The following is a 27,764-nucleotide window of genomic DNA, read 5'->3' as shown; positions in this document are numbered from 1 at the left end:
TATCTCCCTTTGTACCACAGTTACTAGGTCATCCAACAGAGTACGAAAATATTTTTTTCGCAAGTCCAATTTGTTTTACAGTAGATTCCTTTAGTTGTCTGCCAACTATATTATTTTTTATATACTTTATCGCTTTTTATTCTATTATATGAAGATGAAAAGCATTTTATTACTTTTGCCGATTTCTAAATTGATATTAAGTACATACAGGTGTCTTATGATTTACGACAACCTAACAGCTGCGTCTGCACTGGGCATTTATCACTCTTTGCCGGTATTATCAGCAACTATTTAATCTTCGGCAAACTTAACCATTAGCATCTGTTTGCAAATGTGTTCGTGATAAATAGCTGTCTGGGTCCCAACTGATGAAGAAATGAGTTTGCACAACTAAGCTTCTCTAATATTTACCACAACTTATTTACACTGTTTTGTTTTCATCTGCTTTCTAATTGTTACTGCAGTACATTGTTTCTCTTTGCAGATAAAGAGACTTAAACGGTTTTATCAGAGCAAACATGACAAAAACTATTTACAAACACAGCCACTCTTTCTGCTGCCCTCCGCTCAGCAGAGATGAAATACTTAAAATGAAGTGTAAACATCCATGCGGAACCATAACGTACCATATATAGATATAAATTATATATGTATATACAGATATTATATATGTAATTATATGTGCATGTGCATATAAATAAGTAAAAGTCAGTCATAAAATAAAATATTTGAAAATTTGTAAATTTATCGGAGTACTTACCACGACACATAGTACGTGAAACCGGCGATGGAGAACATCCACTCGTTTATCTCTTGGAAATTGTTTTGTTCTTTGGCATAGAGGAACCATAAGCGCTGCATGTGGAATGGCAGCCAGCAAATGAAAAAGGTCACTACAACGGCGGCTGGAAGAGACAGTGGAGAACAAAGGACAATATTGTTAAAGGACTACACATGCTTTTATTTATATATACATACATATATGTATGTGTATATTATTATTGCTGCCAATTTATTGCGTTCACATGCATACAAAAACAAAATATAGTTTTATATCGTACCAAAAAATTTAAGGTCATGTAAGAAAAGTATCTACATTTTAATTTAGTGGCGCAACTTTATGTTGGCAACAAAACTACTAAACACGTTTCGGATTAGTTCGCTGAAGCAAAACATGAAATTTGGAAAAAAATTAAGAATTAAAAATATTCAGTAGTCACGTAAAAAGTAAACGAAATTTACATCACGAAGTCAAGGCTAAAACTGCATGTGGAGCCTATTGTTAGGTGAAGCATGGATATGAGTCTTAAGTGACATAATGTCGGAAACTGAATGATATTCACAGATTCAAAACAGAAATTTGTAAAACTCGTTTTTGTTCTAAATTTTTCTAAAGTCCTTCCTTATTAACATCAACTTTTTCGTCATGCAATTCTTTTAAAACTTAAAGTTTAAGTAAAATTACTGCTTAGACTTGTGTCATCAATTCCTTCAAATCTTTCGAGAGCCCGGGGCCAGATGGCATCATACTAGCGCAGCTGGTGTCATGCAACTAGTTGGCACCTGTCCATGTGAACTACATAAGACTGGTTACATACCGGCGGCACGGGGATGAGTCATAGTTACGTTCATCTCAAAGGCTGATAAGGGATTCCACGTTACGGCCAAGGACTTCAGGTCCATCAATATCTCTCATCCTTCTTATTAAACACTTTGTAGAGACTGATGGGTTGGTACACAAGCAAGCGCATAGTTTGAAAAAGCCATTAGGGTTAACGAATTCGCTATTGGGATCTTCCTTGATATTGAGGGAGCTTTTAATAACTTCTTGCGGAAAAAGTAGTAACAGCTGTGGACAGTATCGGGGTTGAATCATATTTCAAACCATTTTCAGTCTTCCATGCGAACTGAGAGTGGTTGAAACGGAATGGGACAACGCACATACTCGACGACATGTGAGTATGTTTTTCTCACTTCTTCTATGGATTTGGTCGTTAACGACCTCATTAAAAACGAAAATCGTGGTTTACAGGTGATTGCCTTTGCGGACGAAGTAGCACTATGAGTTGACGCAAGGGTTTTGTTTTTACCAGAAGATACACTATCCCGGTGGTAACGTTGCCGCAAAAGGAACACATTCATCTGCAACCGGCGGATGGATTGAAATATCTCTCACCGAAAGGTCCTATGGATCTACGACAACATAGCTAAGCCCATTATGTCTATGGCGTCTTTAAGTGGTATAGGGCTCTAGAAAGGGGCACACTTGCAAAGAAAGTCGATAACGATCATTAGCATGTGTAGTGCACCAAGGTCCACTCCAACCATGGCACTTAACGCCATCTTGTTCGTAGACATGATATAGACACAGAGAATCTGAGTTTCTAAAATAACACGTGTGTGAACACATTTGGATTACGGAGTCGCCAAACCGAACTCTAGCGGCCCTTTTTATACCCATATACTGGCGAGGGAGGGGATGTTGAAGGAGAAGGCCTTTACGGGTCTAAGCTTGGGGGAAAGGTTGGTGGAGGAGTCTACTGTCAGGAGCTCTCTATCAGCGAAATGACAGGAATGAAAATTAAAAGCCTGTAGAAATTTGTATTAGCTACTAAGTTTTATGCTAATTTATAAGTTCGAGCAAAAGAGTTCTTCTTATCTATTGTTTCACAAAGGACTACATATATAAATCCACATGCGATCTCTCTAGATCAACCATATAAACTAACCTAACTGTTTAGAATATCTATGGCGTGAGTTAGAATTTGTTTATTTCATAAAGGTAGATATTGGATGTGGTTGTATGCCATACTCGTGCAACCGATTATGACATTTGGAGCAGTGGCTTGAGTTTCGAAATCCTCCCCGGTAGAACTTCAACTATCAAAGCTGCAACGACTCGCCTGTATCTGGGCACATGCCCGACGACGGCACTTGAAGTCATGCTGGAACTCACACTGTTTCACCTAGTAATCGGTCTGGTCGCCAAATACACACTACTTCAAATGATAGCAAAAGGGTTTGGCAGAGATAAGGTAACCTTTTTCCAGCGCATTAAGGATTTAAATGACGAAACACCACTGGCTCTTCTCTCAAGGGACAGCATTACCAAAAGGGTAAACTTCACTAAGAAGTTCAAGGATACTTTTAGACGCGAGACCTTCTCATACGATTTTGGAAGTAAAATTTTATGTCCCTGGCGTACTTAGCTATTGATTTACTGCGCTTAGTTTTTATTAGTACCATTATATGGGGAGTGTCTGGGGTTATACTCCGATTTTATTCATTTTTACACGGTCGGTGGTTGTTCTTACTACATTTATCTTGAGCGAATTTGGTTATTTTGGCTTGCACGGTTTTAGAGGTATGTATATTAAATTTATTGTAGGGCAGGACCACTCCTAGTTTTTTTTTTTTAATTTTTGCCCTCAATGTGCCCTCGCTACCACGATCATCTGTCCCTAATAATAGTTGTACATTTTCATTTAGTGCTTAGTTATGGTACATTATACGTTTCCTGTTAATGGCGTTTTGTGGGCATAGAGGAGGTCCGATTACACCCATCTACTTATGAACTCCTTACTTACTTTTTTGCCAAGGATCGTGCATACTAAGTTTTTTTGAAAAAAAATCCAATTTTTTGCTCAAGTGACAACTTGCATGGTCCGAGGGATGGACGGAAGAACAAAGAGTTATCTGGATTCAACGCGTCATCCTGATCTTTTATATATACATATGTATATATTATAACCTTGTATCCATATCGATAAATTGTAGGTGATACGTACAATCGATAGGTGAAAAAACTATATACTCTGTAGCAACATGTTGAAAGGATATACATAATAAGAGCACATTCAATAATTTTATGAATAAATTTGTTTTTAGGGCACTTGATACCTCCACAATTTGCTAAGTTATTTAGAGCAAAAAAAAATAGATTTTTTTGTTTATTGAATAAAGTCAAAAAATGAATACACTAATAACATATAAAAATTAGTGAATACTAATATAATCGTTACCCAGTCAGCATTTATCCAATAGAGCCATAAGTCGGAATTTAACAGCCATACTATTGTGCCTCAAACAATTTACAATATGTTTAGGAAACCAGCCACCCATTGTAATATTTTGCAAAATTTTCAGTAATTTTTTCGGTAAGCCTATATCACGTGTGCTTTTACAAAAACTTCTACACTCTTAAGTATTGATCAACAAACGCACAACTTTTCGCTTACATTCCGTTCAATCCATATACAATAATATGTAATAAGAACTCTGATTGCTAAGTTACTTTGTAAGTGTGTAAGGCATTTCAATTTCACAAACCTAATTGCTCGCTTTGTAACGTAATGCTCGCTAAATTACCAGGAGAATTTTACAGTAGAAATTTATTTATTGAAAATTTGAAACGGGGTGGCACTCAAGATGAAATTCGAAGTGGCAGCTTGGATCTCCAACTACCTGACATTTTGGCTGTTAATAGCTAATAGCTGCTGTTTTCCTACAATGTTTGCCCGTTAAGTTCGCACAGCTGCTGTGCACTAACTTGTTTGTAATTAGTAGAGTTTATAGTTTTGTTATGACTTATGCGGGTTGGTTCAGTTCACGTAAGTGTAGTGGCGCACTTAAGTACATTTAAAAAGTAAAAGTTCGGTAGTAAAATGTGTTCATACATGTAAATAGTAATTAGTACTTGTGCACGATTCATAGCTTCCCACTGCAGCTTTTGCAACAATTGTCTTCGAAGCATTATACAAATTCTGTGCTAGTCATTATGGACGAAAAAACTGATACCTTCTCCTATTAGAGCACACCCAGCAACGGCTTTTGAGAATAAACGGCGTCTAAACAATAGCTAGTGTATTATCATCACTCCAAATGCTATAATTTAGTTTAATAATTTAAGGTGGCTATTTCGCTTTGACCCATTCACCGAACTTGCGACGCACTTGATAATCGGTCGCTCTAATTGTTGAAAAACCTTGAGATCCTTCCGTAAATCTTGCAACAAGTGTTTGGGTACCAATTGTGGCGCCCGTTGGCGGATGAATTCATTTGAAACTTCTTTGATACTCTGCTAAACAACTGCACACTAACCGCTTTGGTAGGGTTCGAGGCCAATCTAAAACCTCTGTCTTGCTTGCATTACACAAAACATTGACACAAAAGAGTTATGGCAAAACATTGAGTTTATGTTTACAGACGAAATTTCTATGGTGAGATGCTTTGCACGATCGACTCTCGTTTGCGCCAACTGAAGAGACCGGACGCTTGTTTTGGTGGTATAAATGTTTTATTCTTTGGTGATATAATGCAGTTACCACCTGTCCGAGGACAACAAGTATTTCAATATATGATACTCGCCACACATCTGTGGCGACAATTACGCCTGGTTGAACTTCACCAAAATATGCGTCAATAAGAAGACACGATATTTATAGTTGTGCTTAATGCTTTAAGAGTTGGAAAGTTGACGTTTAATCATCTTAAAGTTCTTCGTGGAAAAATGTCAACAGATACCACTGAAGAATTTTCGATTGCGAAAGCTTTAAAAATTTACCCAACTAATGATTAAGTTGTTAGTCGTAATGAAAAAAGTTCTACAGAGTTTACGAGACAAAAGTACTGTTATTTATTCCATTAAAGCACAATACCAATTCTTTGATGTTACATGAAATGTACGCTAGAAGGACTTGAATGCTATAATACCTATGATATCAATAAAACTGGAGGTCTTCCTAATGTATTGATGTTGAAAATATTTGTTGGAGCAAATGTGATGTTAAAGTCGAAAATTGAAAGGTTTAGTGAATGGTAACATAGGCTTCGTTACAGGAATTATCAGTTACAGTCTGTCTAGAAAGAGCGTGGTCGACTTTACCGATAGTTAATGAAAGATTTTGCTCTAATTCCTTCGCGAGCCGATAGAGGGAAGCTTTGTCCTTGATGCAGTGTCAACAAAGGTTCAGTTGTCGTTGATTTTTTGAAAGAGAATCACGTTAAACGCCATGTGTGCTAAGTACGCGTCGCGCTACAAAGCTATGTTCCTTTGCATCCACCCGAAAGGTCCCAAAATGTCGCAATCAGCGGCTGCTGAATAAAAAATATGAGAAAGTCGAAGGCATTTGTACAGAAGTGGATACAGCGATATACAAGTATAGTGACTAAAAATGTCGATGACTTACCAGAACGTGGTTCGATAGGAAAAGTAAACAAAAAAGATGAAAAATGAATAGTGAATCTGCTTTCGCGGAATCCTGCTTTAACACTGCGGCAAGGACAAGCAAAATTAATGGCAAAAGGCTTAGATATGTCCTACAAAACTGTCCGAACCCTTCTTCATACTCGTGATCTGAAATGGCGCAATGAAGAAGCCTCTGTTGACTGAAAAACTTGTAACAAAGTGACTCTCTTGGGCGCATGAGAATATTGATAGAGATTTTGAAAATGTCATTTCATCATGTCAATGATGAATGTTCTACATGGGCACGTTCTGTCTTCACGCGAGCTTGGTCAACTTCCACCAATAGGCTTGTTCAGCGGACCGTAAAACATGGAATAAAGGCGCATCTTTGGGGCTGCTTAAAGCAGGGATTCGGCACTTTGTACCTGTTTACTGACAACTTAAATGATAAATATTTACAAAAAGGCTTTACTGCTAGCTGCCAAACAATGGTTGATCAGAAAAAATTAATATTGGATTCTGCAGGAGGACAACGATCCTAAACACCGCAGCAAGCTCTGTACTCAGTGGATAACTTAATCTGGCATCGTTACATTGGATTGGCCATCGCAGTCGCCCGAAAGCGTGTGGTGCTTTGTAACATATTTTTCATATACCGATTAAGCTTCTCCATTATCATACGAAATTGAATTCGTACCATTTTTATTTTTAGTTATTTTAATACTGATTGCATTAATTTAGTCTTCCAAGGGGAAATGTGATGTTTTTTTCTATATTGTACTACAGCGATTTCATTTATTCTCACATAATTCGTTTGAAGATTATGTCTTACTGAGAAGAGTTTTCGATTTTGTCTGTCTCTGTGTTATATTCAGGCGATTTACACAAACAAATGTGAGGCTTATGAGCCATGCTTGTAGATAAACAAAAAGCGCTTCCATGACACTTTGAAAAACATATTGTTGAGCTGGCTATTTATAAGAGCAAATCCATATATTGAATGTGAAACAGACAGACGCAGTAAATTGATTTGAGATTAAAGAAATTGCTGCGAACATAAGCAGTTTCGCATATAATGGTGTGTATACATATTTATGTAAGCATACTTGTATACATACTTGTACATACACATGCATAATTCAATGCGTCGTTATATGCGGCATTCGAAGAAAAGTATTACAAAAGCATGTTTTCGTCGCATTGGAATTGTACTCGCACAAGAGAGAGGAATTAGAACACAGTGCTACGGATGAGAACGCAGGGATAGCTTCGCATGGATTTCAATGCCAGAGGCTTGCAAATAAGTTTCTTAGAATGCATAAATGAATAGTAATTCGGATTAGATTTGATTGGGTTCCTTAGTGCTGTTGCTGGTATTTGCGGAGGAATTTCAAAATTTGTTTTTTTAGAATTCTTGGATTGCAGCTGGTAGGAAATCCACACATTGGGAGACTTCTTGGGCTTAGCAAAAAAGTACGTTCAAAACTTTTGCTTACTTAAGTCGAAAAATAAATAATATATGACGAAATTTTAAAATTTTAAGAAATTTCAACAATTGCATAATTTTATACAAATATTTGCACATATAGGCCTAATATAAAGTACATATGTATGTACATGCATCCATAAGTATAGCATATGTATATCCATGTACGAGTATTACATAACTATACCTATGGTATATGCATGGTATATCTAAGCAAGTGTGCCTACTACACAAAGCGCTTCTCTGTCCATTAACCACAAACAGGACGACGGTTGACAATAAAATGTTTCTGTAAGACCTTGAGACCCTTTAGTGGTTGTCTGTAGTTTCAATTTGGGTCTAGTTTTGCGAAAAAAAGACAATAAATAAATATGTGGTACTTATATATACATAAGTATGTACGTATGTAAGCACGCTAACATACATTCACACCAAAGATTATTTTGCCGCATTTAGAGAGACAAATAAACAGAATACGCAAGGAAAAAGCATCTCGAGCAGGCTTGTTAGCTATCAACGGTATCACACACTCGCGGTGCATCGTTAAAGTCTAAAACAAGAGAAGATGTAAGTTCGGGATAAACGGAGTATAATAAACAATCACTTGTTCCCAAATTTTCAATAGAGCCCAACTTAAATTAGATTAGGATTTCAATTGAACAGAAATTTTTTCTTTGTGTTACACAAAAACTTTTTAAGTGAGCCACCTGATATCTTTTCGAAGTAACACCCAAAATTTACTAAGTCAATTAATATCAGCGCCAACTAAGGGTAAGCCCCCTCAACTTCGCATACAAGGTTCTATCGAGCGCACAGTGGTGCCGCTTCATACAATCCGCGGCAAAAAATAGAAGGAATCGAGGTAGGGTTTTGAAATCTGGCACACATCTCTCATATTGCCAAATTAGATGAAAAAAAAAATTTTTGTTAAAATCCGCCCACAACCACGCCCACCTCCCATATAACACAAAAATCAAAAATCATCCTACAGTAACAAAATTTTCTGCATTGTAATATTTTGTAAATATAAGCTTGTCCAGAAAAAATAAAGCAAATCCGCCCACAATTACGCCCATCTCCCATATAACATAACCAATAAATATTCAAAAATGATCATATATTATTAATTATTTATTCAACAAGTAATTTTTTAACATCATCGTCCAATTCTAAAGTTTTATTTTTGGGATTTGTTCGGAAACCGTTAATAAAAGGATCCGATGAAGCTAAAAGCAAGTGCATTACATCTTGATTTGTAGAAATTCTGTCGCATTTTCTAGAATGATTAAGCCTATATTTCTTGTAATCTGTATTGCGAGCTTCTTGAACCTCCTCTGATAGCATGCCCAATGGTAAAATAGAGGATGAAACAATTTTACTTCCATGCATTAAAACTTTATGTACCGTCATTGGCATATAGTAAAATTCATAAAGGCTGACATATAACCTCGCAGTTTTCATGCAATAAATTTCAATTTTTTGAGGATCTATTGCTGCTTGACTATTGATTGTATTTAATATTATTTTAAATCTATGTATCAGGTTTTCGTCAACGCCAACAATGTCGGCAGTTTTAGCAGGATTCTCAAAAAATCTTGGTGAGGTATTGCCATCATTTATTCCCAAGGATGACTTCAAATCTGCTTGAATACGTGCTTTTTCATCTGCCTTCAGTTTTTTGGTACGATCGTCAGTTCTCCATTGGCGAAAATGTTTGTTGTAAGCAATATGCAGAATACACTCCATAAACTTAATTCTTGCATGCAAGTGAGAAATTCCAAATCTTAGGGAACCTTCGTTTACTGTTCTCCTCAATATACCATCTAAATCATTCATTTCCTTTGGTTTTGCTTTACATATGAAACATACACTCATTGCTGAGGTTTCAGTTACGGTATTAACAACTTTACCATCAATCATTGTAAGAGCAAGACAATAACTTATTTCGAAAGTAAATTAAAATGCAAAAAAAAAAAAAAAAATGTAGTAGCTGCAGTAGATTAAAATGCTAATTACTCATGAATTGGCAGCTAATGGCAGCTGATTTTTCTTTCTATCGATTAAGGAGATTTTAAAGTTTATTTTGTGTAAGTGGCTAACCTGCGCGCTCCTGCGCACAATAGTTATATTCTGTTGAAGTTGTGAAATATATGATTTTTTTGGACCACGAAAAAACATCATATTAAAAAAAATCTTGAAAAAGAAAGTATACATTTGATGATGTAAGTCACATCCATAACATTGGTTTTAATAAATAAAAACTTTACAATTGATATTTTATGGTTAACTTTTGAGTTTTAACCTTTGCAATATTCATCACATTTTTCTGAGTAACTTTGCGTTGATACTTTGTTGGACTTTGAAGCTCTCCCAACAAAAAAACATTGAATATATCAAGCCCAAGTATTCGGATAATGTTATTTGATTAGTTCTTAGCTTAAAATGAAAAGATGGTACAAACAATCCTTTTTTTCCGCTTTGGCACCACTGTGGAGCGTATTGTGTGAAAGATTAAAGCCCACTGTCAACAAACTGATTTGACCTTATCCGTGTGGCTTTAGGCCTGGAAAATCAAAAACTGACCAGATATTCACCATGCGCCAAATCTTGGAAAAGACCCGTGAACAGATAATCGACACACATCACCTTTTCGTCGATTTTAAAGCTGCTTTTGACAGCACGAAAAGTAACTGTCTTTATGTCGCGATGTCTGAGTTTGGTAACCCCGCAAAACGAATACGGCTGTGTGAACTGACGATGAGCAACATCAAAAGCTCCATCAGTATCGGGTAGGATCTCTCCAAGCCGTACGATGTCATACAAGGTTTCAGATAAGGCGACTCCCTATCATGCGACTTCTTCAATTTGCTGCTAGAGAAAACAATTCGAGCTGCAGAACTAAATAGTGAAGTACCATCTTCTATAAGAGTGTACAGCTGCTGGCGTACGCTGATGATACTGATAATATGGCCTCAACAACTGCGCCGTTAGTTCTGTTTTCTCCAGAATGGATAAGGAAGCGAAGACTTATGTCAATATTCTAGAGTTATGGGAAAATTGCGCTCATTTTCCAACCGCTAGAAGCATTCTTCTTCTTTCTACTATAGTAAAGCTGATACTCTCCAGAAAGTTCAGGATTTCTTAATACTGCTCTGCAGAAATAAGTCCTTTAAGAAATTTTAAACACTGTTGTTGTTCCAGTACAAATTTCGACTTGTTATTGACCGCCAAGCAATATCATATATGAAAGCTCATTCTCGAATGTAACATACATATATCTATGTATATATACGCAACGTAAATGTATCTTGTTCCTTTCTACAACATAACTGGCGTAAAATGCTGGCACTTTGGCAAAAATAGTTCAAGGACATTTAACTTTAGTTAGAAACACCTCCAACGAAATTAGAACACAACGTTAATACACATAGTGTCTGATATCCAAATGTAAATAAAACTGTCTCATGCAGAAAACATTTTACGAGTTTACTATATTCATACATACATATCTACTTGCCTACCACTTGTGGCACTGTGAGCTGAGCTGAAGTGCCACTCAGTCGACTTTTACACTGAAAACATGGTCTTTGAGTATTTAGGATTGCTTAGAGAAAGCCGAAACGCACTCGTGGCACATATGGAGGTATAAAAGCGTCATTGTAACGAAGACTGCACTCGGTTGAATGTATTATGTTCGTGCTTGTTACAAAGGGTATGCACGTAAATACATAGGGTTTTTATTAATCGTGAAAGTACAAGAATATGCTTTATTTTAGGAGTGTTCACAAATTTAAAGCTACGGCCATTTAAATTCCTACTTTTCTGTTTTATTGGTACAAACTGAGTAATAGAAATAAACACATAAAATTTTAAAAGCTCACGAAAAAAGGTGGTGGTAATCGGACCATTGCCACGCCCACAAATCGTCATTAACCGAAAACCTATAAAGTGCCATACCAACTGAATAAAGTTATCATAAAAATTATTACCGAGAGTGTGAAAATGGATGAAATCGGAAGGTAATCAATAAATAATAACGCCAGAAACGTAGGGATGGTATGACAAGGCTTTATAGGGGCCGGGGTAAAAATTGGATGATGGGCGTGGCACCGCCTATTGATTGGTGAAATCTCATATCAAGGGCCCCGAATAGTCCGATTTTGACAAAATTTGGTACGTATAATTCTTTTCATAATCCTATGTTACGTTGCGAAAATGAACGATATCGGAAAATAAACAAGCCTAATTTGCATATAGTACAATTTTAAATAATGTATAGTTGATTCTTTTACTTTTCAGTACACAATTCAAGAAGTAATTATCATCACGAAATAAGATAATAATTTCCTTAGAGTATGACACCTTTTCTAAATTGTCCAAAAATTGTCCAAATCCAACCAAAACTTTTCAAGACTCTAGATACCGAATATGTGGACCTCAGTATCTGTAGTTGACTTTTGTTCGAAAATATCGGTCAATGCCTGAGGTACACAATTGAAGTTAAGGAATAGTTTTTCACTGAAAATGGTAGGTCTGCGTGTCAAAAATGAATTAAATCGGACCAATACTTCCCTTAGCCCCCATATACTTAATTTAAAGATAATCGAACTTCCGGCTGACTTTGTACCGCAAATATCGGCCAATCACAATCAATGAAAATTAGCTAGCGTGTTTTACTCAGAACAGTGTATCTTTGTGACTAAAATTGAGCGAAAACTTGACTTATCCCCTTTATACCTAGGACAGGAACAGGATTTTCGAACATCCGAATGACTTTACTCTGATCTCTGATGAACAGTTTTTTTTATCAAGTGCAATGTTAATAGTATGTGGTATTGGGAAAAATAAATAAAATAATAAAAATAATAATAATAAATAAAAATTGGTCGATGCTACCCCAACTTCCATAAACTACATGTAATGATTTACGTTTTTCTAACAAATCTTATGTGCCTGTCAGTGTATGAGTTATACTCGTACTTGTATGTATAGTATATGTATACATAAAATTTCTTGGATCTCGTACCACAGGTTGACGTTTTATACCATAAAGTTTTTTCTTATTGTTGTTGCAAATTGCAAGAGTATAAAATGTTCGGTTGCATTCGAGCTCAGCCCTTCTTTACTTGTTGAATTATGTGTACTGTTTAATATAAATACACTAATCACTAGAAAAGGTACAGGAGAAGTATGAAATGGTTTTGTTTTTATCAATGGCAAAAAACCAGAATACTCCTTCCATTTCCATTAAAGGCTTGTTTTCTTAACTGTTACCCTCTGGGTAAATTGTGAAAATAAGGTAGCAAAGGAATTTGACTTACCCAACATGCGTATTACAGCTTTGCGTGACTGCTGATGTCGAGATTCCCGGTGCATGGAGCCCTGTTGAACGCCTGGAGAAAGGAAAGAAATGAAAACAAGCATTAATATATCGTCAAGGTGCTTCTAAAGTGGGAAATGTTTTGATACTGTTTTCTTCGCACAATTTAGTGCCCCTAAGCAAATTTTAAGGTTTGAGCAATAATAGAGTTAAACCACTCACTGGGTATAATATGGTAATGTAAGGATAAGTTCTGGTGGCTACTGTACCCTAGCACAACATCTTGTTTATATGCTCGTCAACTAAGCTTTCCTTACAATGTAGTGCGCATACAGACTTCAAGTCCATCAAATTAAAATACTGAAACTTTTCAACTCTTACTTACCCAATTGCAGTGTCGTGCTGAAACGTATCTGTGCGCCCATCTTGCCATACAAGATGATTATTAGCAGCATCGGTATGACGAAGAAGAAGCAAAACGAGATCTCGAACAGTGGAAACTCTTCAGGGTAATGCGACATGCTGCAGAACGCGGACTCCGGTATATTAGTCTCAGCATTAGGAAGCGGAAAGAAAAAGTTTTAGTTATAATTATGTTGCGCAAAATGCTATTTTTTAATAATTGAATTGAAATTCTCCATTTAACCAGAAAAGCGGCTTAATATGAAATGGCACAAATATTTATGGATTGCTGTGACTGTCAGTGTTGTGTAAATTTTTAACCATTCATACTGTGAGACTCAGTGTTGTGTAAATCTTCAACATTTTTCACGAACAAATAAATTATATGCTTACTTAAGGGATAATTCAAGTATTGAATATCCGTGAGCAGACCGAAGGGTATGGCACCCAACAAGCTGAGAATCCAAAGCGCGGCTATAATGCGAACTGCGCGCTTAAAGCCGCTCATCGCGGTCAAATGCAGGGGGTGGCAAATGGCGAGAAAGCGCTCCATGGAGAAGGCGACGATTGTGAGTACGGAGACGTACGTCGAGCTGTCGATTGAAATGGAATAATAATGATTACAATAGCAACAATTTTAATAATAGTAATGATGGTGAGTTTATTACACAAAGGCAATGAAACGAGTGGAATGGTAATATTTTTAAGTATCTATAGTAAGAATGGTTATGCGGAATACGATGCCGCAGGCGGACATTTAACATTCATCGGCAATAATGTTTCACTGATAGTACCAAAGGCGCAAAGGCGGCTACTTACGCTTCTGAGATGAATGCGCGTATCTTGCAGAAGGGTAGTCCAAATAGGTAGGGGTATTGGTGCCAGTAGAGGAATATTTCCGCGGGCAAGCCTGGAAGGAAACGAAAAAATAAAGTTTTCTGTTAAATTCTTCTGTTATATTTAGCAATTATTAAAGCTCGATAAATGTATAAATCCAAAAAAAGTGTTCCCGTGTGCGCTTTTGTGAACTTTAAATTTAAATAATGCCTAACATTTTACAACTTTACCTGTTTTGACTCTCGTTTAAGTATGTATCTGCATGTAACATTCATTCATTTTGGAAAGTTTTCACATAAATTATGCTCACACTGGCATTGCCAACGCAATTCAATAAACTAAATCAATAAAAAATTTGCATTTTCGCCGGCCCAAGGCGGGTCAGTGCAATGGGCTCGTAAATCACGCGCTAAGCAATTGACATGCAGCGCTTAAAATTTGTGCGGAAAATATTTTCGGGAAAAATAATAAATCCCAGGCGGCTTCAGACAACTAAGCGTAGTGCTAAAGATTCAAGGTATAACTTCTGTGCAATAAATGTCGTAACGTAACGTAAAAAAATTTTGTAATTCTGAAAAGTAAATTTCGTGGTTTTTGAATATTTTTATTGCAATGTTTTATTTGCGTTTAAAATTATAACGGTTGTGTAAACACATCTGCAATGCCGTAATTCGCCGAAGAATAACATATTCGATGTCCCGTTTCATATCCTAATCGGAGCTCTGATTAGTCTATGCTTACCAAATGGTTTCCTTTAAGCCGCATGGTTAAATGGTTTTAAGAAAGCTAAGAGTAGGAAGTATAAACCATTTAGTTTTCATTTGAAACTTCAAGGTAGATGATCCAAGTAAATGTACTTTTTTTCAATAGTCTTTTTTGACAGATTATGCACGAGTCGTGTCAAGCTGTCATGACATTATTGTTCAGTATTGTTTGGCACATTCAGACTTACACCTGAAAAACGTTTACAAATCGTTCAACTTTATTACGAGTATTCACGTTCCGTAAAAAATGTGGTTCACGTGCTTCGTTGAACTTATGTTTGTTGTTGTTGTTGTAGTAAGCAGGACGTTCCGGTCACGTAGAACCGACTATCGTGGGAACTTAACTTATGGTCAACATAATCGGTCTGCTAAGCGTAATATTCGCAACACCCATCTTGAAACCCATCATTCATTATTGGATAATATTTGGCCGAAGTACACGAAGACCGTGGATAGTCGATCGCAGCAACTCGGAATGAATAGCATTGTTGTTTTTGTTAAAGCTGGCTCCAAGATAGACGAAATTAATTACAACTTCAAGGTTATGTCTGAGAGCCTAGTCAGGAGTACGACCACTGTTTGTCTGATGACAGGAGATATTTCGTCTTCCCCTTGTTCACTATTAGACCCCTTTGCTTTGCTTCCTTATCCCATCAGGAGAAAGCAGAACTTGCGGCGTGGGTGTTGAGGCATACGCCAGCAGCTGTACTATCTTATAGAAGATGGTACCTTCTCTGTTTAGTTCTGCCTCTCGAATTATTTTCTCCAGCAGCAGGTTACAGAAGTCGCACGATAGAGAGTTGTTTTGTCTGAAACCTCGTTTGGTATCGAAAGGCTCGGAGAGGTCCTTCCCGATCCTAACGGTGCTTTTGGTATTGCTCAACGCCAGTTTACACAGCCGTATTAGTTTTGCAGGGATACCAAATTCAGACATCGCGGCATAAAGGCAGCTCCTTTTCGTGCTGTTAGAGGCAGCTTTGAAAACGACGAAAAGGTGGTGTGCGTCGATTCACTTTTCACGGGACTTTCAACCTTAAAGGTTAGTTATAAATACTAGCTGGCCCCGCAGCCGTTGTCCTGCGTTAAATTATGTGTTTTGAAATGAAAAGAAAGTTGAATTTATCATTTAATTTTTTTTTTGAATGTAACGCAGCTTGATAAACAAAATTTTTTGGTTTCTGTTCCGGTGTACAGAAAAGATGGCTTTCCAACTCGTGTGCACGCCACGTATATCTAGCCGTGTGAAAAACATAGAATTTCCAAACTTATTGCACACACTATGCGACTATCCTTGTGTCCTGTTGAGTGTCATCTCAAATGCAATTTTCGCTGGAAACTGAAATGGCAAATCGTTGGAACTCAAAGAAATTCGTTGAATCAAGCATTCAGCCCTTTGTATTCGATAGCTGCGTCATCAGTCGGGTTCCATTACATAGTTTCGGCGCTTGCAGATTGCAAAACATAATAACGACAGATCAAACTTTGAGACGCAAATGATGCGGTGGCATACCAAGCCTCTCCAAAGAATTTAGAAACTCCACTGGATAATTCACGGCGACGTCTTCAATGGAAAGACGATCGGTCGATTTGTATGAGCGCAAGTCTTCCGGAATTTGACTTTGAATCTTCCAGTTTAAGTCAAGAACATCTGTATTTTTTGGCAGTTAATATTGCGCGTGCATTTAAGGAATCATAGTTAAGATAATTTGGCCAATGTCCGAAGATTGGTGATGAGTTCATCTTTCGTGAATTGATAAACCGCAGATGGAATTGATATCAAACCACCGGAAGCATCAAACGGAATTGACCCATTTCCAATTTTTTAGCGAATACGATGTAAAATGTCTTCGACAATGTCATTTTTGTTCGTATCTCATAATTGACGCGGATTTAAAGGCTGATATGGTGAAATGATTATCGCGAAAAGTGTGGGAACTTCAGTGGCATTCGAAGTAGCTATCGCATCGTCCAACATTTGTTTCCACTGATTATCGTGTTCCAGCAATTGTAATTGCACACACCATACCATTCACAGTACGCAATACGCCGCGTACATTAATCAGTAGCAACCGAAGGTAGAAGCAATCATCGTTTTTTGGGTGGGTTGTGTAAATTCATCCTAATGCATTAGTTGAGAACACACCTGAATGTCCATCTACTGTTCGGTCTTGCTTTCAGCGTAACTATTTCTTCGACGATGCATTCCATGAATGCAAGGTATTTTCAAATAGAGCAATGTTCTCGTAAGCGGATCACTGACGAAAGTTGAGAAAAAAACTCGTCAATGTTAGTTTTGTTGTTGGCGGTGTTACCACCGGCTGTAATGTATTCTCTGGGCTGAAATAAACTCTTTGGCCAATCTCCATATTAACTGCGAGACACACAACAATCGGAAACCGTTCATGAATTGCAAAAGTAAATATCCTACAAAGCGCTTTATTGCAGTTCACGTATGGACCGTATCGTTTAAGACCATTAAGCGCCATGTTGCTTCCCTTGGTGACGTACTTACAAACGTATTTTATAGATTACACCAAACTGCAATACTAAACATTGATATGAGTTTAGAATGTGAATTAGACAACAGTGGAGAATATAGTACGATCCATATGTTGTCAACTTCGATATTCACTACTCTAAGTTGTATGGTCGTCTGATGAGCTACGACGATTGAATGGAAATCCATCATTTCCAGTTTGCGATTCCGAAAGAAAAGCAAGCGGATAGTGTTTCGTGCATTTATTGTTAGACATATAAACCGAAAAGGGATTGTAGTGTCCGCAAGGTCCATGAACCATATTGATTTCCACCACTTCATATAATACTGGATCTTTCACACGTAAAGTTTTCACTGAATAATTTTCAATTGTTCAATTCACAACCTGTCGTAAAGCGGAATAAAAAAGCAAGCGATCGAGACTGAACTATTCAAATAATTTCCAAATCAAAATATTGAAAAACAAAACAGAAATTGAAAAAAAAATGTTTTTGGAAAAAAGTTACTTTTTGGAATTATCCAATTTGCCGACTTTTCATGAAAAGTATAAGATGTTTTTATTTCTAAACCTTCCTTAATCCACAACGAACAACCTCTTAAAATTTCCTCAATATTGGTTCAGCCGTTCTCTTAGCGTTACTAACGAACAAACATTCATTCGTTTGTATGAGAAAAAGAAAAGGACTGTTTTTAGGGGTTTTCCGGCAATTATTCGAATAATCCCTGAACCTAAACGAATATTTTAAAAAAAGAATTATCAAATTTCGTTCAGTCGTATTAAAGTTATGAGCGTACATACATTTTGGCGATTCATTTTTACATACATACATTTTTATATTTAGTAATTTTTATGGTTTTTTTTTTTTTTTTTTTTTTTTTTTGAAGAAATGAAATATTGAAATGATTCCTACAAACATGAATTTTGAACAAATGCTTATGATTTGAAATATAATTTTTGTATTTATGAGTTGTATTAAATTTTGACATAAAGAGATAAAAAGTATCCTATATGTCCGTCTCCTGGCTCTAAGCTACCTCCCTACCAATTTTCAGCCAAATCTGTTCTGCCGTTCTTGAGTTATAAGTGATGTAACTAACACGACTTTATTTTATATAGATAACGGGTGATTTTTTTTGAGGTTAGGATTTTCATGCATTAGTATTTGACAGATCACGTGGGATTTCAGACATGGTGTCAAAGAGAAAGATGCTCAGTATGCTTTGACATTTCATCATGAATAGACTTACTAACGAGCAACGCTTGCAAATCATTGAATTTTATTACCAAAATCAGTGTTCCGTAATCCTCTTTTTTATCGACAAATTTTGTTCAGCGATGAGGCTCATTTCTGGTTGAATGGCTACGTAAATAAGCAAAATTGCCGCATTTGGGGTGAAGAGCAACCAGAAGCCGTTCAAGAACTGCCCATGCATCCCGAAAAATGCACTGTTTGGTGTGGTTTGTACGCTGGTGGAATCATTGGACCGTATTTTTTCAAAGATGCTGTTGGACGCAACGTTACGGTGAATGGCGATCGCTATCGTTCGATGCTAACAAACTTTTTGTTGCCAAAAATGGAAGAACTGAACTTGGTTGACATGTGGTTTCAACAAGATGGCGCTACATGCCACACAGCTCGCGATTCTATGGCCATTTTGAGGGAAAACTTCGGACAACAATTCATCTCAAGAAATGGACCCGTAAGTTGGCCACCAAGATCATGCGATTTAACGCCTTTAGACTATTTTTTGTGGGGCTACGTCAAGTCGAAAGTCTACAGAAATAAGCCAGCAACTATTCCAGCTTTGGAAGACAACATTTCCGAAGAATTCAGGGATATTCCGGCCGAAATGCTCGAAAAAGTTGCCCAAAATTGGACTTTCCGAATGGACCACCTAAGACGCAGCCGCGGTCAACATTTAAATGAAATTATCTTCAAAAAGTAAATGTCATGAACCAATCTAACGTTTCAAATAAAGAACCGATGAGATTTTGCAAATTTTATGCGTTTTTTTTTTTTTAAAAGTTATCAAGCTCTTAAAAAATCACCCTTTAGAATCTTTTGCATTCAAATATAAATAAATCAGCTTGTATGCAAAAGTTATAAAAAACAGAAAATCGTGATAAGAAAGCAAGCCAAATGTCTCAAACCATGGCATATGCTGTATATACGGATGGTGGTGCATGAAACGGAAAGCTGCGCCAGTTGGCACAACTTTTGGTAAAAGCCTACATACTTGTACCCGTTTCTGAGTATGTAAATGTGACTATGTTCTACTTGTACAAGTATTATTCATATGTTATGTGAGTGTACTGTACAGAAACAAGTTCAAGCTTTTATAGTATACTTTGGACATTCTTATTCTTCGCCTTGTGGCAATATTTGCAAGCATTTGGTTTGACGACTACACTCTCAGTAACTTTAAAAGGTACGTATGAGTGCATGTACTGAAAAAAATACTTTCCCTCGTGTATGAATCGCTTGTTCGACTAATCAGCGTGTTACAAAGGTCAACAACAAAATTTAATTTGCCTTTCAAACACAGAAATTCGGTATTTTAGGTCATAATTGGACGAAACGATGTACAAAATTTGATTCTTGCTGGTTTTATACTAAATCTGAAGTTTCGATAGGCTTCTTTTGAAAGAAATTTCAAAATACAATAATAATAGTTACAATAATGCTCTAACTAGTATTTTTGCGACCAGTTCCTTCTCTTAGTGGTTTGATGTTTCAAAGTAGGGAATGCAAATTGATAGCAGTTTATGTATATGTAGCTTGTGTATATGTGTAGTATGTACTTGTATTAAGTGCAATTTCTTTATCAATGAATAATTTTACGACTTCTTTATGTCTTCGGTATCCCGCCGTCATGACTTTCAAGTGAGATTACAACAGCCACTTTACAAAAACGCCGTATTCATATGTGTCATTTTAAGGTGAACACTTACGTACAGTGCATGTCATGCGTATTTATTTGTATGTGAGAAAGAAACTTCATTTGAATGCCTTTTGAATATTTATCGCTAAAGTTTCACAACTCGAAATTGATTTTTTTACGTCAATTCTAGTATGATTTACTTAACCGTACTCATATTTGAGGACTACAGAGCCTATTGTCTTCAAAATGTTTTTTATTTTATTTCTGCGTATTACTTTTGTTAAAACTTCCAAAAAGTGGAAAACTTAAAAGAAAGCGCTTAACACATTTTTAGTAAACGAGCATATGAAACAGATATTTTTGAAGTCAAGATCTAATTAATTTGAAAGTTCTAAGCATTTGGCGCAATTTATTAATAACTGGTGCTATTTCCACACTTTCTATAATCCTTTGCCTTTATCTCGCACTTCTTATTATATTAATTTAATATTCTTGTGTTGAGTTATACATTCTTAGCATTTTGCATTCGAAGATAGAAATGTCGCAGCTGTCGCCGGAGGAAGCGTATGTAGCGTCAAAAGGTAGATTGATAATTCGCCGCTATTTACTACCAAAGCTTCCTGAAGACGAGCAACTTTTATATACAAAACTGTTTACGTCGGCTGCATCGAAGTTATTTACGCTATATACGGACAGTGCATATCTTAGAGTCTAATAGGGTATATATATTAATTTATTTTGATTTTGATCTGATTTTTGATATGACTGTTATATGGTATAGTATGTAGTTAAGGGGTCAGTAGGGTAATCTTTTTTAAATTTTTTTTTTGCGTTTTTTGTTCCCTTACACCCTTAGAATTAATGTAGAAACCCACTTTACCATCGGAGGATTTCGAAAAAGGCCCAAAAATAATAATGTTTATGACCATCTTTGTATGCTTTTTCAGTACCTCAAATTTTAAACGCATTTTTCTCAAAACACTCTTTCTTAGACCGGCGGACATCATAATTTTTTTTTTTATAAATGTTCACAAAACGTCTGGTTATCGTCCCTACCATCTGTATATTTTTTTTATAATTTATGTAAAAATACATGGGGAAAAATTAAAAAAAAAAACTTGATTACTTTTGCTTTAACAACATTTTTCATGATTCTAGTAGGGATGATAACCACTGACGTACTTTTTAAAAATAAATTGGGTTTTTTGTTTCCGATGATCCAAACATGAGAAAGCGGGTTCGCCAGTGAAAAAAACCATCTCATGTACCGAGGCATTTCTCCGACAGATGCCATCGAAAATATCCGAAAAAATTTGTTTATACACTCCACGATATACCTAATGATATTTGAAAAAAGTTGTATTGAAGAATAAAAATTTCTATGAAAAATAGTCAAAAAACAGTCCAGATTATTCTACTGACCTGTTAAATGTGCAAAATTTCTGCGGGTATTCGGTAAAGGTTTTCATAAAAAAACTTCATTTTGATCGTCCAATTTGTATGGCAGCTCTATGGTGACCCCATATCGATACCTCAAAGACTGATTGGTAAGATCGTATATATGCAGACAAACGGGCATACAGATGGATATGGCTAAAACGACCCTGATTATTGCTATAATGATCATGTATATAAAGTATAAATACAAGTATATTTTATGGGCTATCCCATGTTTTCTTCTGTTCACGGCATAAAAACAGTTAAATGTTATTAAACACTGACTACTCAATCTGTAAATTAAATTATTCTAATATTAACAAATTAGGAAGCTTCAATTTTGCTTTAATTGTAAAATTTCAGAAGGGTATGCATTATTTTTATTGTATGATAGATTTGGGTTTTTCAAAAGCTTTGCAATCAGTAGCGGACGAGATTAATCCCTAAACAAAGCTGTCTTCCATAAAATGCAACCATCTTAAAAATTATAATTAAAATTAATCCACAGGTCATTCCAAGTTTAAATTATGAAATAGATTTGGAACCTGCTAAAAAAGTTAAATTTTATAAGGTTAGGTTAGCTTAGGTTATATTGGCTTGCTGTTATTACCTACGTAGACACACAGGTTTTGTAATGCCAAATGGACGATGTACGATACAAGACGTCCACGCAGTCTTTACGAGATCGTGTAAGTAGAAAGCATGAGTGTTTTCTTTCCATTCCCTGCAATTGATTTTGGCGTTCCTATATGTAGCTAAAGTATTTCCTATCGGCAGTTTTATTGTGAATCGATTTTAGCAACTTGTGTGTTTTTTCAACGGATTTTAAATGCTCTGTTTATGTTAAGAAAAACGCCTAGGTCAGATTCCTTAGGCTCTGCAGCTCTCCCTATATTTAAGGTTAGTGAATGAAGTGCAGTCTGCGTGGATGTACCCTTCATAAAGGCGTGTCCGTAACATACACATCCAACTCATCTGGGGAAATGTTACGAATTATTTAAGGAGCGTAAAGAATACGGAAACTTTTAAATTTCCAGAAATTTCGGCGAAAAGTTTTTATTATTTGCGCGACAAATAAATTATATTAATTAATCATTACGCCCAAGAAGTAGAAAAAAATGCCTGAAACCATCTAATCCCTCTTTCTTCTACTCTTTCATTACTATATTTTACGTCCTCAAACTATTCCATTTCGACTCTGCGTGTAAGAAAAAAGCCTGACACTTCTTCATTCACGGAAATTTCTTGCTCCTGCAGTTGCAATAAAAATCTGCTTAATTTCCTAAAAAAACAATTAAAGCGTTGGCTTCTTACGGAGGTAATAAGCACAAAAGCGCGTAAGCACTAGTGCTTTATTGAAATTTATTGCCTTGGGAAAGTGTAAGTCGTCTTGAACATTCATTCACACATTCAGGCAATCACTGTGCAAATTTACATTGCACAAGTTTAAGCCCCGTAATGGCACCTTTGTGAGGTAGTAAATTATAATTTATCTAAAAGGTTATTATGGAATACTAAAATTATACGACAGGAGTCACGACTGAAGAATAGTGACTTCCACGTGAAGATGTGAGCTTTGAAAACACAGTCATTTTGGGATTGTTGTGATTGAGGCTGTTTCTTACTAATTTTGGTATTGACTGCTAAAGCTTGAAGAGAGTCTGGTTTATTTCTAAACACCAATAACTTCAAATAACCTCACAAGAAGTAGTTTAATGGTGTTAAATCACAACTTTTTGGAGGCTATTTAATGGAATAATCGAGTCTCCAAACTTTTCTCGCAATAATTCGTTATTGTAGTGTGTCACGTAGCCTCGCCTTGTTGAAACCAGATGTTGTCAAGATCAATTTCTTCCAATTGCGACCATAAAAAGTTGGTTATCACCGATCTAAAGGGTGATTTTTTAAGAGCTTGATAACTTTTTAAAAAAAAAAACGCATACAATTTGCAAAATCTCATCCGTTCTTTATTTGAAACGTTAGATTGGTTCATGACATTTACTTTTTGAAGATAATTTCATTTAAATGTTGACCGCGGCTGCGTCTTAGGTGGTCCATTCGGAAAGTCCAATTTTGGGCAACTTTTTCGAGCATTTCGGCCGGAATAGCCCGAATTTCTTCGGAAATGTTGTCTTCCAAAGCTGGAATAGTTGCTGGCTTATTTCTGTAGACTTTAGACTTGACGTAGCCCCACAAAAAATAGTCTAAAGGCGTTAAATCGCATGATCTTGGTGGCCAACTTACGGGTCCATTTCTTGAGATGAATTGTTGTCCGACATAGAATCGCGAGCTGTGTGGCATGTAGCGCCATCTTGTTGAAACCACATGTCAACCAAGTTCAGTTCTTCCATTTTTGGCAACAAAAAGTTTGTTAGCATCGAACGATAGCGATCGCCATTCACCGTAACGTTGCGTCCAACAGCATCTTTGAAAAAATACGGTCCAATGATTCCACCAGCGTACAAACCACACCAAACAGTGCATTTTTCGGGATGCATGGGCAGTTCTTGAACGGCTTCTGGTTGCTCTTCACCCCAAATGCGGCAATTTTGCTTATTTACGTAGCCATTCAACCAGAAATGAGCCTCATCGCTGAACAAAATTTGTCGAACAAACACATTTCGAACCGAACACTGATTTTGGTAATAAAATTCAATGATTTGCAAGCGTTGCTCGTTAGTAAGTCTATTCATGATGAAATGTCAAAGCATACTGAGCATCTTTCTCTTTGACACCATGTCTGAAATCCCACGTGATCTGTCAAATACTAATGCATGAAAATCCTAACCTCAAAAAAATCACCCGTTACATAGTATATCAATACAATTTTCGTTTGCATTAACTGCTCGTCGGAGTAATTGTATTTAAAGTATTTCCTCTCAAAACGTGTCCCTGTAGTTTTAAATACGTAGACAATTGCGGGTTTGTCGAAAACGTGCCGCCCGTTAGCCCTAATTACCCTATGCACGACTTGTGGTGAGTTTACATAATTATTTCGCACTTAGACGAAATGAAATGGTTGTATGTATGTGTGAGTCGAATATGTGAAGTGACGTGTATGTGAAGTTACTTTTGGAATGTGTCTGCCGTCTCCGAAGGGCACAATTCGTGGCAACAACGCCTATTATTATGTTATGTTAATTTTGTTACTTCGCCTCCGTGTTGTCGCATTGTCATGCATTTGTATATTTTGTCAGTTGGCATAATTGCATTGTTTCGATATTAGCATAAATTGTTTAAATGTATGCGTAGCTAAAATTTAAATTCAAATAATCCACATTGCAGACAATTTTAATCAGTTATATTTGAATAGCTGTTTTGGTGTTCAGCTATGCTTTATAATGCTTTGACTTTTGGGTCTTCATGTCTTTGCCTTTTCTCATTTCAAAAAGCTTCAACTTAATTTTGTATTGTAAGCATTATACAGGTTGTAGATGAAGTTAAAGATTTGTTTCTTATACTGGTATTAAACTGCACTAAAATGGCGATTCAATAAGTTCCTAACCTCGGCCGGTTATTCGGCGTAAGTCGATTTTTAATTGGCTGTGGTGCATGGAGACAGTAAATATATCATAAAATCCCGCAGTCCACTTCTTGTCAAAAATATTGGCCAACAAATTTGGCCTATTTAAGCTGGAAACTGCTGATATTATCGCCATTATGGAGATTCACTGTTAACGGTCCAAGAAAACGTATTTTCCGACTGGCGAGCTAAATGCAGAATATTGTGTAAAAAATATATACGTTAGGGTTTTTTTTTAACTATTCATTTTTTTAGTTCCGTCACGAAATTTTCTTGGAAATACCCTAAAAAATTCCCTGAAAATTTTAGCCGTTAACTGGACCACGACCTGTAAAAATTTTCCATAGAAAATATACATACAATCGTGAGTTTTATCTTCAAATTCCTACAGATCAGAGGTATTTTATGGCATCGCTTTAACTTTAGACGCATATTTCTTAGAATAGTTCACTCTACAAAAGTGCTTAGTACAACGAAGTCCTAACTCACACGGGCGAGGTAGTATGGGGCTCTATACCCGATTTTTCCACGAATTTCGCATTTTTTTGTTTATACCTCGTAAATGACAAGAGCTACAGAAAAAATGTTCATGACAAACTTGTAGGAAATATTTAGTAGAACACAAGAGGATGCGGGGGCATTGGCACGAAGCTTTACAATTTTCGTAGTAAACTCCTCCACCAACTTTCTCCCCAAGTTTTGACTCAACCGTAAAGAAACTCACTGCTCCTCTCCTGCAACGGCTTCTTCCAACCCACAACTCCCTCGCCAGTATACGGGCAGAGAATGAGCCTGATCCGGTATGAGGTCGAAGTGTGTGAGGATTTTCGAGTGTTCAGACACGTGTTCTTTTAGGAACCCAAAACTCTCTGAGTTTTTTCATGATAGCTCTTCCTTTTTAAGAATTAAAAATCACTTATATTATCTTTTGGCTCGGTCCAAATCATTGGTATAGCAAATGGTATTAATCTGGGTTCTTGTTTAGCTCAACTTATTAGCAGTCGCGCACACCTTATACAACATTTATGAAATTCAGGATTCATTTTGATTCCTCCGAAGAAATGTAAACGCTTTCGTGGGATTTTTACAATATAACAATCGTCTAAATGAAGTAAGTTAGTTGAGCAGACATTAACGCATAAATTAAGTTATTACAAAACGAAACCAATGCGCGGTCAGAAATGAATAGGAAATTATCATAAAGAAAGTGTATGTGATTGAAATAAAATCATTATTTATTATTAATGAGAATACTCCAACATAAACAAAAAGCATCATTAAGTTCGACAAACACAGTATTATCAACAATATCTAAAGATAAATAAACCTCTTCACATACACTGATATATTATGTTTAACTATTCGAGGTTTAGCTGTCTATCACTATTATAAAAATAAAGAAAACAATTAGTTTTCAAGGCTTCAACAGTTTAGCTTTAGTAACATGGCGGACATAATGATTGTCTGTCTCTGTCTTTCTAAATTGATTCTGCTGAACGCTCGTTTAGAAACTTTAATCACACTAATCACAAATTAATTACCACAATTGAGCGATTTGATAATCAGCTATTTGAGGAAAGCCTATCTATAACCAAAGGCCTAGCTATACCAAAGGTAATTAATAATAGGACGACACGGCGTATGAGTAACATTGCGCCATATCAACTATTGTAGTTTGGATTATATGTAATATAGGTAAATAAAATACTGTTAATTATGGTTTAGTTATACTTAAAGGGTTTTTGTATAAATTAAGTTGAAAACCATTTTTAACCTATCCACTTACCAAAGAGCAGGTATATTAAATCCGAGACTGCCAGGCTGAATAAGTAGTAGTTCGTTGCCGTGTGCATTGTTGGATGGCGTATAATAACCACACACACCAGAATATTGCCCAGCATGCCGGTTATGAATATTCCACCGAAAATTATTGTAATCTGAAAGAAGTATAGAGAGAACAAAAGGGCGCAACAATTATTATCTTGCTACTATATGAGTATGTATTTACTTATACATAAGGGCAATCGTAAGTCATTATTATTATTTCGGTCAAAGACAAAGAATTAAAAGAATTCACGGGCATGTGAGTAGACTGAAAATCATTGCAATATATGTATATGAAGCGTTTGGAGAATATGTATATATTAGGGTGTCATTTATTTTCCAAATTGTTTCCGTATTTTGTTGCAAATGCCTCTGAAGTTTTAGTTTTTTTAGTTTCAAAGTAAAAAACTCTGATTTTGCAATTTACAGTGTGCTTTAATAAATTTATTTTTCCCATGTGCATAATCTGGGATTTTTTGATATTTTGCATTATCTAAGTAAATCTATATCCTTGAAAAGGTGATTTTCTAATTCAGTACTTTTCGCACCACAAAAAGGTTCTGGATGATTTTTTGCTAAAAATATTCAATTAAAACTTATACGC

At 36.1% G+C, this 27,764-nt stretch overlaps 1 protein-coding gene across 3 annotated transcripts in view; it reads right to left on the bottom strand.

Annotated features, from left to right (window-relative positions):
• The window catches only part of LOC105221817 (neuropeptides capa receptor), a 157,258-nt gene that overhangs the window by 118,135 nt on the left and 11,359 nt on the right, over positions 1–27,764 (bottom strand). For 2 of the 3 annotated variants that reach the window (XM_049459234.1, XM_049459236.1), the window contains exons 2-4: positions 27,123–27,273; positions 14,215–14,305; positions 13,789–13,988 (exon numbers count right to left, since the gene is read on the bottom strand). The exons of the other annotated variant lie outside the window; for it this stretch is intronic. In XM_049459234.1, the coding sequence (XP_049315191.1) occupies positions 13,789–13,988; positions 14,215–14,305; positions 27,123–27,273 (442 nt within the window). The remainder of the gene's footprint in view (positions 1–13,788; positions 13,989–14,214; positions 14,306–27,122; positions 27,274–27,764) is intronic. 3 annotated transcript variants of the gene reach the window in all.

This window comes from Bactrocera dorsalis, chromosome 5, assembly GCF_023373825.1.
Source record: "Bactrocera dorsalis isolate Fly_Bdor chromosome 5, ASM2337382v1, whole genome shotgun sequence".
Classification (NCBI taxonomy): Eukaryota; Metazoa; Arthropoda; class Insecta; order Diptera; family Tephritidae; genus Bactrocera; species Bactrocera dorsalis.
Note: the sequence above shows the minus strand (reverse complement) of the source record. Positions and strands in the feature narration are given on the sequence as shown.